General features: G+C 47.7%; 1 protein-coding gene across 1 annotated transcript in view; it reads right to left on the reverse strand.

Annotated features, from left to right (window-relative positions):
- The window catches only part of LOC144108101 (calcium-activated chloride channel regulator 3A-1-like), a gene marked incomplete at its 5' end in the record, with an annotated part of 41,022 nt that extends 23,720 nt beyond the window's left edge, over positions 1 to 17,302 (reverse strand). The window contains 6 exons of the mRNA XM_077641383.1: positions 3,266 to 3,380; positions 7,616 to 7,743; positions 8,775 to 8,948; positions 10,514 to 10,620; positions 12,323 to 12,620; positions 17,210 to 17,302. Coding sequence (XP_077497509.1) covers positions 3,266 to 3,380; positions 7,616 to 7,743; positions 8,775 to 8,948; positions 10,514 to 10,620; positions 12,323 to 12,620; positions 17,210 to 17,302 — 915 coding nt within the window. The remainder of the gene's footprint in view (positions 1 to 3,265; positions 3,381 to 7,615; positions 7,744 to 8,774; positions 8,949 to 10,513; positions 10,621 to 12,322; positions 12,621 to 17,209) is intronic.
- Between the last annotated feature and the right edge of the window lie 5 nt (positions 17,303 to 17,307).

A 17,307-nucleotide genomic window follows, 5' to 3' on the forward strand; every position in this document is an offset into this window, starting at 1 on the left:
ACTCTCTCGTGTGTATTCAGAGGTGAAAAAACGGGGGGCGCGGTTTTGGATGGCCTCAAGTTCAGCGGTGAGGTAGGGTCGAACGGGATGGGTGATGCAAATTCAAGTTTGGGACGAACAAATGTTAGGTACGCAAGCATTTCGTCTTTTCGCCCTTCTCATCTTTTTACACGACAATGCCTACCCGTTAAGCCGTCAACTGCATGAGAAGAGCAGCAAAGTAAGTCTTCGGTAAAGAAGTTAACAAAAATAACGATCCATTGCATCGCCATGGGACGACGGTAGCAGACGACAGGACGCCGCTACACACAGCACATACGGAGCATGGTGAGCTCTGTGTCAAGCAGGTGCGTAAGCGTTGCAAACTCTGCTTTTGATATTGACGCACGTTTTCGCTCTATAATCCCAAGTTATGCCACCAATAGGGATAAATTTAAGAAAGAATGGGTGGAAACCTTCGCCACGCAGCCGCTGTCTCAGTGACCTCACATTTTACTGAATTATGCTTAGACTGAACGGGACTGAGGGCGAGGCTACTAACTGGAGAGGTGCCGACCGTGTTCTGCTGGTTTACATTAGCGCCTGAAAAAGTTAAGGCACTGCTTTTTCGACGGAGGGTATCATGTACTCTTTCGTACATGATACCCTCATGCGTGAATGGGCTTTTACTCGTGACGCTTAATGCAGTCAACTTCTAACAGCGCGTGTCACCCGCCTTGCAGCCTTCGTATTTCTCCTGAGTCGTTTCTCTCACGCTGTGCTGCTGAAACGTGGACTGTGCTATGGAGTTTGGTTAAAAGTACGTCTGGAAGATAAACAAACCTGCCATAGCTGAGAAGACACATCGTCCGCCACTGACTGGAAACTGAAACGGCGGCAGCTCTAAAACGAGTGGCTCTTCGAGTGTCAGAATTTCCGCGCCATCGACCAGTTTTTCTTTGCTACAATAAAATTTGGTTTTAAGACTACCTAACCTCATCGTCACTCCGCTACTTCTTTTTTACGCTTGGAAGACAAACAGATAAGAACATTGTGTTCGATGCACGTACTCATTTCTTCATTTCTTCGGTTTGTAGGAAATTACAAGGTTGCCAAACAATCTTCACATTTCGTGCGTTGAGCTTGCCTATTCCTTTGAAATTATACCGTAGATCTTAAACGTGATCAACGCGAAAAACTAAAGACGGAAGTTCTAAAGACGCGGCTTTCTGCAATGAAACACACAGCAGACACAGGACTTCCGGGACATGCCGCAAAACTTCCGGCGGCTGCCCTAGCGCCCACATCGGGTGGTTGTGGTGGTTACAACTTTTCTGCCACAAAATAAAAGAGATTAGTCGGGGCTGGGACGAATCCATGGTTGCCTCTAGTCGGGGGTGACCCCTTGAGGTCGCTTGATGAAGGCCAGTTGCGTTGTTTTCCTTGAACTGTCCAAGAGCTTGCCCCATTCTTCGGTCAAGGGAGCTGGCAAAAGTGTCGTCGGAGGGGTTTGCTGGCGCGTTCCCACAAAATTTGGCCGTGGGTGGCGTGCGTTCAGTCAGCGCAGTGCGGGCATGCAGGGACACACTCACCATTTGTGATTAAACATAATCAGTAGGGGTTAAGGATTGTCTTTGTTTGTAGGTGTCTCAGTCGTGTCTCGCGTCCTTTCCAGGTCGGGATGAGGTCGGAAAGCGGGAATGGGGCATCCAGCCACCTAGTGGAGGCCAGTGGTGCGAGCAGCGGAACGGTCGCTTTACATCACGTGTAGAGCTCATACTAAGTGAGGCGTCCAAGAGCTCCAGTATAATCGCTCCCTGTCCATGTGGTCGCAATAGCCGGTTCCAGCAGCCGGAAAGAAAGTGAGTGAATGAACAGCTATTGAACAGTTTTACTCACTCGTACCAAAAAGGCTTTACGCGCGTGGAACTCTTACGAGTTAGGAGTTCGCAAGGGCAGTGCGCAGCGGGTCTACGTGGGTCTCTTGGACGTAGGGGGTATTTCGAATCTTGCGAGTGTGCCTTGCACGCGTAGAGGGCTCTGCGCGCGATGATCTTGCATGATATCTAACAAGAAAGAGCGTTAAATGCAAGACGACAGCCGAATGCCGCTGATAGGTTGCGTTCAGCAGCTCCGTGTATTGATATTCAGAACATGCCGAATTGGCTTCGTTGCGACCCGTAAAGGAATGCAAACCCGCCGAGGAAAGCACGCGAGATGCAGTTGAGGTGGACGGACATTGCAGTGCGCTTTTAAGAAATGAAATAGTGTTCAGCATCCGCACGCACCGCACGGACCTGCAGCTCTTCTGGCCGAAGCGCATCGTTGGAGGACTAGGAGTGTACGTTGGAGGTTGAGGCACTTTGCAAGACACGCTGCACGAAGGCGTACGCGGGAGAGAGCTTCGGCAGCACAGCCGAAATAGGCGCAGAATGACGCCAGATAACGATTACACGAGTCACGAGGCGAGACATGCCCAGAAATTCTGAACAAAAACATTTTTGAGCGGGAAATCTTTGATGAACGGAATTGTTTCATAATATGCAAGATTTCTTTATAACAATCAATATACCCGGAGATCACCCGACGGCGGTCTTTCATTTTATTATATAAACGTTTTTGCTATTTTTAAAAGAGTTCCTCATTGGTTTTCTCGCGCAGTCAGTACTTTTCTATGCGATGGATGGAAGCACTTTGAAAGAAAGATTTCGCTGCGTATCAAAAGAATGGACCGTTTCCTCCGATATTTTCATAACAGTATCTTTAATTGTCCAGTTTTAAGAAATTTTCTCTAGACCTTTGGACGCTGATGGCACGGCTCAACGTACGCTAGCAGTACATATTGAGCAGAATACGTCCACATAATCGTTTTTTGTGTACGTCGCGTATGTGTGACTAAAAGCGTTTCAGAGGACGTGCGGATTCCGCCCGCAGAGTTCTCCCATTTGCGTCGGTGAAGTCTCCACGAACGTTTACTACAACTGCTTTGCACTGTGATTCTTCATGGTCTTGCGTGAAACCCTCTACTTGTGACGGACGTACCCGCTGTTTGTCTGGCGAAATCGAAGCCACAATGGAATTAAATTTAATCCTAAATCGTTTGCCAAGCGCAGCCTTATTTCACATCTCAGTGCATGGCTAGTGCTTTACGCACCATTCCGAGGAAATAACCCGGCACGAAAAATTTCCTCTCGGTTCAGGTTTAAGGGAGAAAAAGAGCGAGTTGCTTTGGGAGAATGCACGAGGTTTTTGAAAGAATCAATGACCGCCAAAAGATTTTGCTCACCCTCGTGCTTCTTGAAACGTTCAACTCAAGCGCCACGCGCTGCTGTAGGTCTTCGTCCTCCTGTGCTTCGTCGAAGGTCACCTCGATTCGCTTGGACATGTCCGGCATGGGCAGGCTGGAATAAGAAAACAATTCGCATTCGTTCTTTCCTTCGTTTTCTTGGACAGGTCGCACAATAATATGTGCAGATTCTATATTCATTAACCTCCAAAGAATAAAAACAGCCGCAAATTTCTGTTAGGCACGTTTAATAAATAGGTTGTAATAGCCACCGAACTCGCGTCTGAATTGGTAGTTCCTTTCGCACTGCAGGCTCTTTTTTTAACTTTCCGCGGATATTTATTGCATATCTGCAGGTAGTGCTAGGAAACGGGTATCGCTGAATAAAGAAATTTGTTTTTATCAGCGCTGAATTTTCAAACCACTTCAGGCATCATGATGCAAGAAAAAGTTTACTTAGAGAGATCTTTGCCGTACGCCACTCGATTGCGTTGGTGGGGAAAAGTAGGTTATGTCTTATTCGAGACAACTTCACTAAGCTATGTCATTCAGATTTCGTGTTGTATCCGACCTCTTAATGGAGCTCACTCGCCGAGTGCGCGGCCAGTCGTTGCGGTGCCGCGCGCTCACAGCAGCTGGGCCAATCGGAAAGCCACGTGCGGCGCGCGTGCTCACATGTGGCAGTTCAGATCATCGGCTTGCAAGTGCTTGCTCGCCGAGCGACAGTCCATTGGGGCCAGCGCTGCTATTCCGAAGTTAAGTAAAAAGCCGAGTCCGAAGAGACGCGCCCTGGCTGGCTACCATACCCACAGAGTAGCGTCGACGTTCAGGCGCTAAGTGCCGCCGATTCGCACCGAAGCAGGACGGCGCGAAACAACAGCGCCTACAGCAGGTACACAGAGAGGGTGGCTTCGATGCGCAGCGAAGGCTGAGTAAGAAGGGTGCCTAGAAGAGATGCGGAAGTCGCTCGACAATGCCGTGGTCGCGAAACCACCGATCAACACGAGGGTGGGCTCGAAGAGAGGCGTGAGGTCAGGCGTCGACATGCGTCAGGAGAATCATTACAGTGGTGTCGATGCCTGCTATGCACAGCACTTCACGCAGAACGAGTTCGGAGTTTATTACAGCGTGTGCGAAAGATGGCGTTTACGTAGGGCCTCAGTTGTGTCCACGGTCTGTGCGATGAGAAACTCTCACTATGCCGTGTTCAAAATGAGTCGCTTCATGAGGTCATGAACAAAGCTATGACTCTTCATCAAATCTTATCATAGCCAGTGTTCATGCAGCTTCTCCTCCCACAGGACGATAGAGCTACGTTATCGCAGCAGCCAATCCCGCCTCTTGCGGAACTGCGACACACTCTCGCTCTGTGCATTGCACGTCATTGTTCACCAAATTCCATCTGCGGCGCAAACAGATCAGACCAGCTTATAAGCCCGATCAGAGCTCAACCAGAATCTATTATCGACGTCGGGTGTTCCGACGACCCAGCAAAGCAAAATCTTGAGCCAAGCAGGCTAAACACGCGCTTTCGCACGAATGCTCGGTTTAGCTGCAGGATAAAACCCTAACACTTTTTATTGCTGAAGTCATGAGCTTAAAATGACAGTGAGGATGCGTGGAATTTGGTATGTATCTTTGTACCAATCAACGCATTCAAAAGCCAAACATGCTATTCACTTAAAGCAAGCTAAACAAGGCCCAAACGTTTTTCACATACCACAATATTGGCAAATAAACTGCGGTTCATCGACAGAGTTTTATGGGTGCGAATAGAATTGGGCTCAGTTATATCGCGATTCATTCCAAAATCCCATTAAAACTGTGCTCATGGAGTCCTTTGCGCGCAGACGTCATAGTCAAGAAAATTCTAAAGGAAATTTTTGACTAATAAACACGTCTTTCGCAACAGGATAAATATCAAAAATTCAAGAAAGAGGCATAAAGGCGGTTTTTACTAAGGATCAATCAGGACGGAATTGCTGTTAATGCTATTTAAGGTCCCAGACTAGCAATGTTGAAACTTGTTTCGATGTTCCTTGCTTCAGCCAAATGTTTCAGACGAGCAGTCTTAGTGAAGGCACTAAATTAGTGGTATAAGTGGCTCCGAGCGGTATTTAACTACGCGCTCATATACTCTCCAAATTCTTTGTTGTTGTTAGTTGCACACTATAGTAGGATACAACTTAAAAAAACTGCAGTGGTTAACACTCAGCTTTGTCTGCGGCGTACTGTATTACTCGCCAGCCAGAAGTTTCGAAAACGGATGACGTTTTATCGTGGAGGAATATTGTGCGCCGGTGCTTAATGTGGGCGGAGCTTCACTGCAGACTTACGTTTTATCCGACTATAGGAACGCAGTTTAAAAGTCTTGTTTTCCCATGAGGCTGTTTATTCCTGCTTTGTTTTGTTAATCAGAATACTTGCTGATTCTCAACATTGTCTAAAGTTGCAGTGCTTCGGTTGGTTGTGAAACTTTATTTCCAGCGGATATAGAGGAGCGACACGAAGTCGCCCCCCGCTTAAACGGCGGCCGCTATCCCTTGGGCAGCGGCGGCGTCTTCAGCCAGCTGGACGAGCTTGATCTGTATCCCCGGGTCGGGGCTGAGCAATAGAGCCTCCCAATGAGCAGAGTCGGTAATGAAGTGACTCGCGGGTAGGGACTGCGGGCAGTTCCAGATCATATGATTTAGATCGGCTTTCGCATCACAATTTTTGTATTTGTTTGAGTAGAGTCCTTCCGAATAGAAGCTACACAATTGGGGATTTGGATAGGTGTATGTTTGAAATTTACGCCAGGCTTTGGCCTGTTGCTTGGAGAGCGTTTTATCTGCTGGGGGGAATCTGCTTCGGTCAGGAGTCCGTATGTCATTAAACATTGAATTTGTTTTTAAGGAAAGGAAATTGCGCGGTATCTCTCTCACATCTTGGCCCCCAACGAAACTGCGCCTCCCTAATAATAATAATAATAATAATAATAATAATAATAATAATAATAATAATAATAATAATAATAATATGAATTGGTTTTGGGGGAAAGGAAATGGCGCAGTATCTGTCTCATATACCTTTGGACACCTGAACCGCGCCGTAAGGGAAGGGATAAAGGAGGGAGTGAAAGAAGAAAGGAAGAGCGAGGTGCCGTAGTGGAGGGCTCCGGAATAATTTCGACCACCTGGGGATCTTTAACGTGCACTGACATCGCACAGCACACGGGCACCTTAGCGTTTTTCCTCCATAAAAACGCAGCCGCCGCGGTCGGGTTCGAACCCGGGAACTCCGGATCAGTAGTCGCCGCCCTAAGGAAAGGGACAAAAGAGGGACTGAGAGAACAACGGAAGAAAGATGTGCCCTTGTGGAGGGCTCCGGAATAATTTCGACCACCTAGGGATCTTTGTGCGAATCTTTGCGCTCATACATTTTTCAATCGTTTGTGTTAGTCAGTTACACTCCAGGAGTGCAATTTAACAGCCTTGTCTTCCCTTGAGGCTGTTTTACACTATAGCTTTGTTTTGTTAATCAGCTTACTTGCTGACTGTCAACACGATGTGAACTTGCGCTGTTCCGGCCATGAGTCCCCGTGTCTCCCTTCATTCATTTCGTTTTCGAATCGCCACGAATGTCTTACATGCCGAGTTGTCACCGCAGTAGTTTAGAAATAACCCTACTCTCTCTACCATGTTTTTAAGATGCTTTGTCGTTTACTCCAGGTATTGGCTTTTGTACACCAAAGCATGTATGTATTTCTCAACCACAAACTAGTCTGTAGAAAAGAAAAGAATATTCTGAAGCTATTTCTTCGCACACTATTAAAATTATTAAAAGATATTAAAACTATTATTATAAATATGTGTTAAAAGCTATTAAATTATAAAAACTATTAAAAGCTCAAGAAAATTCTTTGACAACATAGCGAACAGGCGGCAACGCCAGCACACTCGGTCTTTAAACCCAAAGCGCACAAAAACTTATTCTATTGGGAAACAAGCCATGCGGTAATTTAGTGCGCGAATGAATTTGGAAACTCTTTATTTCTCCTCTAGGTGGTGCTGTCATTTAAACATTTCTCAGTTTATTTGAAACAAAGCTCTGAAACATGTGTTCAGTAAGTTTTTACACCTGGGTGACTTTTATAATTAAAAACATTGATTTTAATCCAAGAAAAGATATAAACATTATAAATAAGTTTTTCTTTTTTATAGGAATAACCCATCCTGGCTCTTTCTGAATTACGGTGGGAATGTTGGAAGCAGGTGAGGATATTATTGCTATTATTCAAATAGTTCACTACTACGACAAGTCCCAGTGATATTACTTATAAGCTGCAGCTGCTAGGACTATCCCACTCACTTCTTGAAGTCATCGTGTTTGCTGATAACATCCCAAGTCGAACGTTGATCGCAGTACTGGTTCTGCTTGTTCGGGGCGTACGGGATGTGGGGGCAGGGTCCTTTCCGGCTGTCACTGAACTGGCTAACCTGCAACCGCGGAGAATGCGTTGATGCACAGCAGCATGGGGTGCGATGTTTCAAAGGAGAGGAGGAGGAGGAGCAGGTAGAACTTTATGGCCTCGAGGACTCGGGCAGCGGAATTGAACCTTATTTATTTAACAGCTGTAAGCGATAATAGCCGAGAGATAAAGACAAACACGGAAAGAAATGTAGGTAGGTTAACATGTAAAAGAGCAAGAGGCTAAGGAGGTGCGTGTGGCATATTCACAATTTATCAGGCAGGCCAGACTCCCTCAGGAATCGATACAGTATTTTGTATCACTGAGATGCCATCAATAAGAAAGTAAAAACAGACACCTAATTCCATTATGAGTAAGCAGCTTTTGGTGCCTTTACCGGAAGTGACACAATTTCCGTCGTGCTGATATAACTTCTTGTCTGGTAAGAAAGATTTTTTCTTTGCCGTCATCTGCAGCGCTTTTAGTTTTTAACACGTCTTACTTTCCTTCCAGCCATTGGGAAGTCCTCCGTCCGCAGACGTCCCATCCATGGAGACAATAGGCGAATTTTATGACTGATAACGCATTCCGGCGCCTTGGGCTTCACTAATATCACTAATATATGAATTCGGGCGGGAGTTCAGTCCACTCTCATAAATACAGGTTGCCTCGCACAAACTGCAGTTCGATCACGAAAGAGTGCAAGAAAAATGGCTGACCTACCGCCTTGTACTATATGTATATTTTGACACCATAATCACCCTTTTCTTGAAAGCAACCAGCGCTGCATATTTAGACGAATACACATAAAGGCATGACAGGACGGGTGCGGTGTATCAATCTAAATATGCAGTGATGTTTAATTTCAAGAAAAGAAAAATCCATCACCAACTAGCCGTGCGAATAGTTTTATTAAATGGTTGACCCGCAGCCCTCTTACCCGCTGGCCCCTGGCTTGCTCTGCTTCACACACTAAACCAGCTTTTGTTAACTATCAGCCCCATCAAACCGTCCGGGTGATGCCGCACTTCTTCACCAGAGTAAGCGAATACTTCTTACATTGGTGACGTAGGGCATAAACATGATGGAAGACTGGATGGGGTCATGCTCCAACTGCTTGATGATGACTTTGCAGTTGCGATGTAAGCGGCACTTTTTGTTAATTGAGCACAGTCTTCCTTCTGCGGTTCTCGGGCTGAAGACAATTCGGCTCGAGCAGGCGTTCAGCCGTACCTGAGAAAATAATTCGCGCGCACATATACGAAGTGATGAGCACATCTGGTACGTCAACGATTCAATGCAAATAAAAACATTGGTGTTGTGGGTCTTTTTGCTATTCCCCTTATTAGCCATCAACAAATAATGTACAGCTCTGCTGATACTGATATCGTTAGAACGGCTCCATGGCCAAATAGTCCGCTAAACTCTTTCGATTGTTGGCAGGGTTTATTTTCATTAGATTGTATTCAACCCACACAGTTGATATCCCGCGTTTATGGCTATGTCATATATTCTATTAAGTTTTATTGATCTGACTTACAACTGAACTCGCTCTTCACTTCGACTAAACATCCGTGAACTGTTTTCGTGGCCGTTATGAACGACCCCATTTCGAGCTTGCCAGCTGCACTGCCATCATCATTATCATCAGCAGTAACCTGAATACGCCCTGTGCTGCTGCTAGCGTTAAAGCTAAGAGGGATTAGAAATGATTTTTTTCATATAGACTATATTTGCATTCCATAGAGTAGATTCGAACGCCCTTTCTCAAGGCATTATGCGTTGCTTCATGTCACAAGCTTTTTCCCCTGACTCACGTCTGGAGAAAACGTTGCAAGAAAACTTGCGAAGTGCACTTTTCATCACCGTTGCTGCTAAAGGGTACTAGAAGCACTCAAACTGTGTCATTATAGGGAGATATCGACGCAAAAATTCTCGCTCCTTGAGTGGCGGCCACGAGGGCCGACGCCCCGGTGCTCTTGAAACTCTTGCAAACCTCTTGATCCGCTAATACAGATTGCGGTGCTTCAAGCGAACGACTAATGCTCCTGTATATGCTATAGAAACGCTAGAGAGCTTTAAATCTTTTGTTAGACAGGACTTCTCTAAGCGTCGTTGGGTTTTATTTACGGCGTTAAAACTTATCCCTGGCTTGCGATCCGAAACACGAAGCGATGGTTGTGACAACCGACGAAACCTGCACGCCCACATCATCAAATGTGCCATCGAGGGCTGAAATTCCAGCCGCACTACGACCTGTAACATGCAGCAGGTGTTAGCAAGGTCTAAGCGTTGGCTACTAAATGTTTAGGCTGAGACTCAAGTGCTCTATAGTTGTTGTGAACGCGATCATCTTTAAATAAAGTTTGTCTGGTTCGGTTCGTAACATTCAAGGTTCGTAATAATGAAGGCGCCATTCGAGCACCAAAACCTAGATCCAACTCTTAGGGATTAGCTTCGTCCTTCCCAAAAGAAATCATGAACATACACTAGGAACCTCTGCTCTTCACATACGTAAAACGCCTAAGTCAAGCCACGGAGAAAAATGGCCGTCTGCTGCCTGCTAGGTGCGGGCAATTTTAGCCGCCTTTCAAGAATTAAAGAACGGAGTACGTCACAGAACATTGGGTTTTGATTTCGACTCTTGGTAGACCGCACTGTCTCCTTGTATATGCATAGTTATTTTCTAGATTCTCTTAATATCTCCTTGTAATGCGTTTTTTTAAAAACTCTCTGCCGGAAACTGTCCATCCCTCCCATCTTTTCTCCTGTCGTGCAATGTTTCCCGTGTGCCTCACCGTGTTGTTGTAGCAGAAGGTCAGGGGGTATCTGCTGTCGTTGAGGCTGCCGTAGTCGTCGAACACGCCGTACCTGAAGTGGGCCCACTCGTGCACGAACACGTACGCTGGGAAGGTGGGTCTTTATTAAACGCACTTTTAAGCGTGAAATGCCTTTAGCATCCCGCTGTCTGCGCCGCGGGTGGCCTTGGTGCCAGAATAGAGCAGAACACAGAGCTGAACCTATACTAATGCCGGTGTTACCTTTTCATTTCACTTCTTCAAACGGCAAGCTATCCTTTATTTCCGCTGCCAAAACTCAGGTGCCGCCGCCGTAGTCATGGCATATGCAGGGGTTAGCAAAAATCTTTCACCTTCCTTTTTGTTTTTATTTTACATTAGGCACTAATACTACTACTACACCGGCGAAACTGTCGGTTCACGCGCCCCTGGTGAATACGTGCTGCACCGCCACGGGAGCTGCGCATGCGTCAACAACAGCGTCGTTATTGTCTCTTGATGCTAAAAGCCAGCGTCGGCCCGGAGGAAGTTCTGCCCTGCAGTCCGATAGGCGCGCGCGCAATCCTTGTGGCAACTGCTGATCGAGGCAAGCGGCTGCGAGTGGGGCGGCAGTCCCTGGAGAGTTTCCGTCATTACGCAATGCGTGCGCATGTGCACGGATACCTGTGGCGCCATTAATTAGCACGGCGAGTAATCAGCTGTGGTTAATCAGGTCCCGTTATATAAGCCAATTTTTAACAAATTTTCTTTATGCGAAAAATTCTCGCTTCCTTGCCGTATTCTGGAGAGGAAAAGAGACGACACCTGATGGCCTGCAGGCTGTGCTGCACACTCTCATAGCACACATCCTGTAGCACTATTCGAAATATTTCATGGTGGGGCATTGCACCCGCTGCAGCAGCCTCGTGCTTTCCAGCTACATTCCGTTGTGCTTTATATTGAGTGGCGCGTCGCACTCTGTCTCGGCAACTTCACCGTTCCTTTCGCCACATCGCTCCGCGCATCAATTCGCCGTTTTCTGCTGTTCTGTTTGCTCCGCCCAGCGCTTCTTTTTTTTCCAGCCCGTTTGCAAGCGAACTGTTCCTCGCAGTGTAGCAGTCGTTCCGGCGGCATGACGGCTGTATCCCGACAGCAGCTTCCTACTCTTTCCAACTGCACGAACACAAGAGCGCGCCACGAGAAACGCATCGACGACCCGCCTCCTGTCAGCAGAGCTGTACGCTGGCCAAGGCCAACGCGACAAAGGCAGACCCGCACAATGCGCGAACCTTTCTCCATCCTCGTGTTCCTTAAATCCCGACGGTCTCAAGGTTGTAGGGAGCTTTAGAATAGAGGGATAGTTAATGGAAGAAGGGAAATAGAGGGGCGCCAATACGCAAGCCAGAACACTCAACCTAGGCAGTAGGCGGACTCTTGGTTAGTGCTCTTGGCGGGGGTTGCGGGGGGTGCACTCTGCGCACAAGTACTGGCGCCCCACTTTTGCCTATCCCTCTTACCAACGAGTTTAAGGGGATAGGGAAGCACCCTGATATAGCCACTTTTGCCATCTGTTCTAAATGCCTCCTTGCCAGATCCGTAGGAGCATATTCTGCTCTTGCCTTATTGCTTTCTCTGCAGACTCTCTCCCCTTTCTCCCAACCACCATGGTAACGTCGTTTTCGCTCTTCCTTCTTCAAACCTGTCCCTCTCGCAAGCCCCAGATGCTGCGAAGGCGATCATACGTGCTTCCGCTGGTCTTCCTCGGTAATAAAAGCTATCGCCGTAAACAACTTAAAGCGAAATTATCGTGCAGAAAACAACTTCATTTACCTGGGTTAATAAACCTCTTAGCCGTAGAGTTGGTAAATGTGGCCAGAAATCCGGGAGTGAGGTGGATGAACTCCCCCGGCTCGCCGCACGGCTTCACCTGTGTTGTGAACGGCCTGTCTTCGTATGGCGGCGTGGGCATGTCGATAAGCACGTCGCTCTTTTCGGAGGCGTTGGACGACGGTGCCCAGGAGCTATTTCTCTTCGGCCACGTCTTGGGAACCTCTATGATGACGTGTTTGAAGTACACTCGTCCATTGGTAGCCTTGTGAAGGAACTCTGTTGACGATCGGAACAGTGCCTGCACATTTTCATCGTTCGCACAATCTGCACTCATTGCGCCACAAGAAATTCAACTTTAGGTTTTCCGCTGTTGCTATGCATATAGTCTCTTAGTGTGTTTCGCTTTATTGGGGCGAGGCATGTGCACCTGCCTCTGCTTAATCTTTATCGCTGCTCCTTATTATCTATCACTCGCTTTTTATCGTAGGTTGCCTGGCTTGTAACACATTACCTGCGCCGATATTCTTGAGGACGTTACAACCCGCTGGTCACGTTGACTTCGGGAGGCTGAATACAGAGGAGCTGTGCACAGGTTGACATGGTGGACCTGCCTTCGTGATATGCACGGGCGGAGGTCGCCTCTTCTCGTTATCGGGACATCGAATGCTATCCGATGAATAGTATTTTTTATGAAAACATGAACGCATCACGCCTTGACGCGAAACGAGCATGCCAAAAAGAACTGAACACGAATAAACAAATAATTTCAATAACGGAGAGCTTCCTGACTAAAAAAGCGCGCTAGAACGTAAACACGAGAACCGACGTAGAACGCTTCTCTGAGAGAGAGAAAGGAATGATAGAGGAAGCGCAGGGAGGTTAACTGCAAGGGTGTTCCAGTTGACTACTCTGCAATGGGGGAAATGGATAAAAGGGGCATAAAAGGACAAGATAAAGTAAAGAAATGCGGTCCGTAGCAAGAACATCAAACAATGACACGCACTGAAAGTCGGAGGGTGCCGCAACCGTAGCCTGCACACCATGAAGGTTGTCGAGCGCTTCGACCTAAATAAAACACGTCCACCGTCTTTCATTGCTCAGCACTGCGCCGTAACGCAGCGAAGATGTTCCACCGGGAAGAAAGGCTGCTTGCTGTGGCGGTTTTGAATGTAGATGACTAAGTGATATATCCCGACTTGTCGGAACGATGAGGCTGGAGGTGCCAGCTACTTGTGCCATTGTGCCAGCTACTGAAAAGCTGCAGCGACTAGATTGAGCATATCCACACCCGTAGTGCCTTTTGTGCAGCTGTCGTGTGAACGCTGTAAAGCAGCGCACGCATGGTGTTGACGAAAGTCCTCAGCTTTGCAATTACCTGCACGTGTCGAACTTGCACTGGTGCCAGGGCTAGGGTTCAAACAACAGCAGGCTCAGCCCACTAGGTGCGTACGACTGTTTCATCACTAAGGATGTGCACTATTTGGGGAGCGACAGCCAAATGACCTGCCGATCCCGACCTTGGAGCAGAGTTGGTCCTTGTGCTTGATTAGCGACAGACTAGGTACTTTGAATGCGCAATACCTGTTCGTTCACGGTGGGCGTGGGTGGCTCCGGCCAAGACCCGTCTGCGACAACCGTCCCTGCATCACTACTCGCATGGCCCCCGTTGTTTAGGGAGGTATGCAGAGGGCGAGGACAAGTTGCACGAATTCCTGGACCACCCTTCTCAATGGCCACTACACTTCTAGAAGACCTTTTACGTGATTGACTGCTTCGCCGCAACTTAGCAGCGTCCCCTCTGGGTGTGGAATCGTGTCTTGTCTTTTCTTGTGTCGCTCGCTCCTTTCAGGCTCAGTAATGACCGCCGCGGCAAATGGCTCTTTTGGACTTCCGCCAGGCAAGCATCGCCTTTGTGTGGCTGAGAATACAGAGGTTACTTTGGACTAAAGAACAACATCTGCCAACACACGGACGCAGAAAAAGACTAAGGACAAGCGCTAGCTTCCAACTCTGTCTTTCTTTGCGTATGTTTTTTTCGCGCTTTTCGTCTTACATCGATACACTTGTTTGGTCATCATTCTCCTAATCTTATTCCACCAACTAGCCCGCACCCACACCTTACTAAGTGAACAGATGAAGACACTGGTGGTGCCGCCCGGGGCAGGTGGCGGTTCTGATGGCTTTCTCGCAGCTCGGTCGATAGAAAGTTGAAAACAAAGTCCTCGATCACTGTCGTGCTGTTGTCACCACAGCAACAAGGTCACTGCCTTCTTGAGAAAAGAATGGCAGGCCGATTCCCAGCAGGTGGACAGGGACAAAGACGGATCGAACACTGGGGTGGGATCTTCACCATTGTGGAGGGTTTGGTGTCACGGTGGAAAAGTTATGTCCAGACCTTTCCCAGCAGGTGCATTAACGACCTTGTAATCTGCCGCCTGTGGTACGAAATGCGGGAACTCAGTCGAGAGGCCCAGTGTGACCGTTGCAAGCACCACTCCGTCCGGCGACCAGAGGACAGAATCGGCCACCTGACGCCGCCACTGTCACCGCTGCTTCCGTGAACGCCAGGCCTCACAGCTGCGTTTAATCCCAATGACTCATGCGAGTTCACGTTGGTTTTGTAGCAACATTCCCCAGGCACGAATTCACCGATCTTGACAACGGCAATGTCGACGTCGAAAATGGTGCCTGCCGTAGCGCAGCTGCCCAGGAGGACATGCCATGAACGGACACTGATGCCGCCGACCATTTTGATGATGCTCAAACTTTCAAGCACGATACGCTCCGTGACATCAATGGCAACAGCATTCCCATAACGATTCACACTCACGTCTTTGATTGACCCCGGGAACGAGCCTCTAGGAACCTAAACGTGGCTTGCCTGTTGATGTGGTTAATATTGTCGGTGGGGGTCTCTGGCATAATTAGAACAGTATGTGCCGATTTTTCTCGCTTCGGGGTGATTAGGGACTCACTCGACCCCGAAGAGACCTCTTCTTAACGCAGTCTCCGTTTTGCCTTCTTGCTAAGGACTCGGATGAAGCCGTCGTCAGGTTGAGAGTCATCGCCAACAACAGAGCACAACGCAGTGTCCTGGCTGCTTGAATCAGTCGTGAGGCCGCGACGCATCCTCTGGTCAGCAGCGGCTGACCCACGGGGCTCCACAGGAGGTCCGAAAGAGTTCACTTCCATCACCGTCACCAAAAAGAGAACAGTATCTCCACGATATTACGGTAAACTTGTAAGAAACTGAGGAACGAAGGGATGGTGTATCATCCTGTTTCTGGTTTCTCGAGTATCTCTCCTCTACTCAGCCCAGTCTCTGTGCAGAGTGTTTTCTTTTTCGCCTAGGATTTGTTGAACATATATTGACCTAGCTTGTCTGGGTCCTTTATGCAGGTTCGGGTTCGGATCCATGTTTTCGGTATCGGGACTCTCCTGAGTGTGTTGCGATATTCGTCAGGTATTCGCTCTGTTCTTTTTCTTTCTTGTAGAGCACCTTCGTAGCCGCATCTATTTTGGAGCGCTATCCCCGCTTCGGTTTGTTTTACCCTTCGTATCTGCGCCGCATGTTGGGCTTCTCTCAGCTCTTCAAAAGTGTTATGCAAACAAAGGGCTAGGAGTCTTTACGTTGAGGTTGCTTGCGGTAGGTGGACTGCTGTCTTATATGCTTTCCTTATTACTGTGTCTGATTGAATCATTTCTCCCTCAGAACATTTGTAGTATGGGAGCCTTTTGTTATTTTGTTTACTACGAGGCTGCTGACGAATATTAAAGTGTCAACTTCCCGCATGCCTTGCCTCCTTCTAGAGACCCTAGTTATCATGCGGGCCACTGGAGTCGCCGTAGCTTTGATTAAGTTTAGAGTGTGTGTGCATCTTTGGTTCGATTGGATCGACATTCCTTGTATTCCAATCACCGTTTTTTACGGTATTGGTTGTTCTTCTAGATAGACGTTCATCCTGAGTTCCTCCTCATCCGGTACTTTGTGACTTTTGTCTGCTTCTCCAGATTCTTAAGAGTTCTGACTTTTCTGTTGAGCAGGCAAGGCCTCTATCTCTGACGTAGTTCTCTACGCATGCGGCTGCTTCCTCTAGCTTTCCCTCTTCCTCACCGAGCGAGCCCTCCTTGACCCACACTGTGATGTCGTCGGCATATATTGCGTGCCGTACGCCTTCTATGTTTTAGAACTGCTTTGCTAAGCCAATCATCGACATGTTGAAGAGGATGGGGGAGATTACTGATCCCTGCGGCGTTCCTTTATTGGGCGTGCGGAAACGCTCGGAGCGAATTTCACCGATTCCTATCGTTGCTGTTAGGTTTGTTAGAAAAGCCTTGACATACCAGCATATTTTCTTGCCGCAATCAACGTTATTTAGGCCCGTTAATATTGCTTCATTGCTGACGTTGTCGAACGCCCTTTCATGTCTTGCGCAATGATTACGTGCTCTCCTCCTGTCGTGACGTTAGTGAAAAACTCGTCTCTGATTTGGGGTAGCACGTTTTATGTTGATAATTTGTTTTAAAGCCAAACATGCTATGGGGGTATAGCTCGTTGTCTTCCATAAGGTATTGAAGGCGTCTCCTTATTATCCTTTCATATAGTTTGCCTAGGCACGATGTAAGGGATATCGGTCTGAGATTTTCGAGCAGCAACTTTCTCCCTGGTTTTAGGATCATTACTATCTCTGCGTGCAAGGGATGGTGTTCTCGCGTAAAACCACTTTATCGTCTTCATCTGAGGCCCCTCGGACAATGAATTCTGCCTTTTACCGGCACACGACACTTATTCTGTTCGCTGTTTAGAGCAATGCCAAAACCAATGCGCCGTAAAAAAAAAAAGCTCCGACATGCCATGGGGAAGGGGGAGAGAAAATAAAAGCTTACTTTGATGTTACCAATGATGGACTCGTCAGGAGTCACGCTGTTGCTGATGGATACCCGCAGTTCCGTGTAGCCTCCATCCGACGTGTCGAGTTGCACTG

The sequence above is a fragment of the Amblyomma americanum genome, chromosome 10 (assembly GCF_052857255.1).
Source record: "Amblyomma americanum isolate KBUSLIRL-KWMA chromosome 10, ASM5285725v1, whole genome shotgun sequence".
Taxonomy (NCBI): domain Eukaryota; kingdom Metazoa; phylum Arthropoda; class Arachnida; order Ixodida; family Ixodidae; genus Amblyomma; species Amblyomma americanum.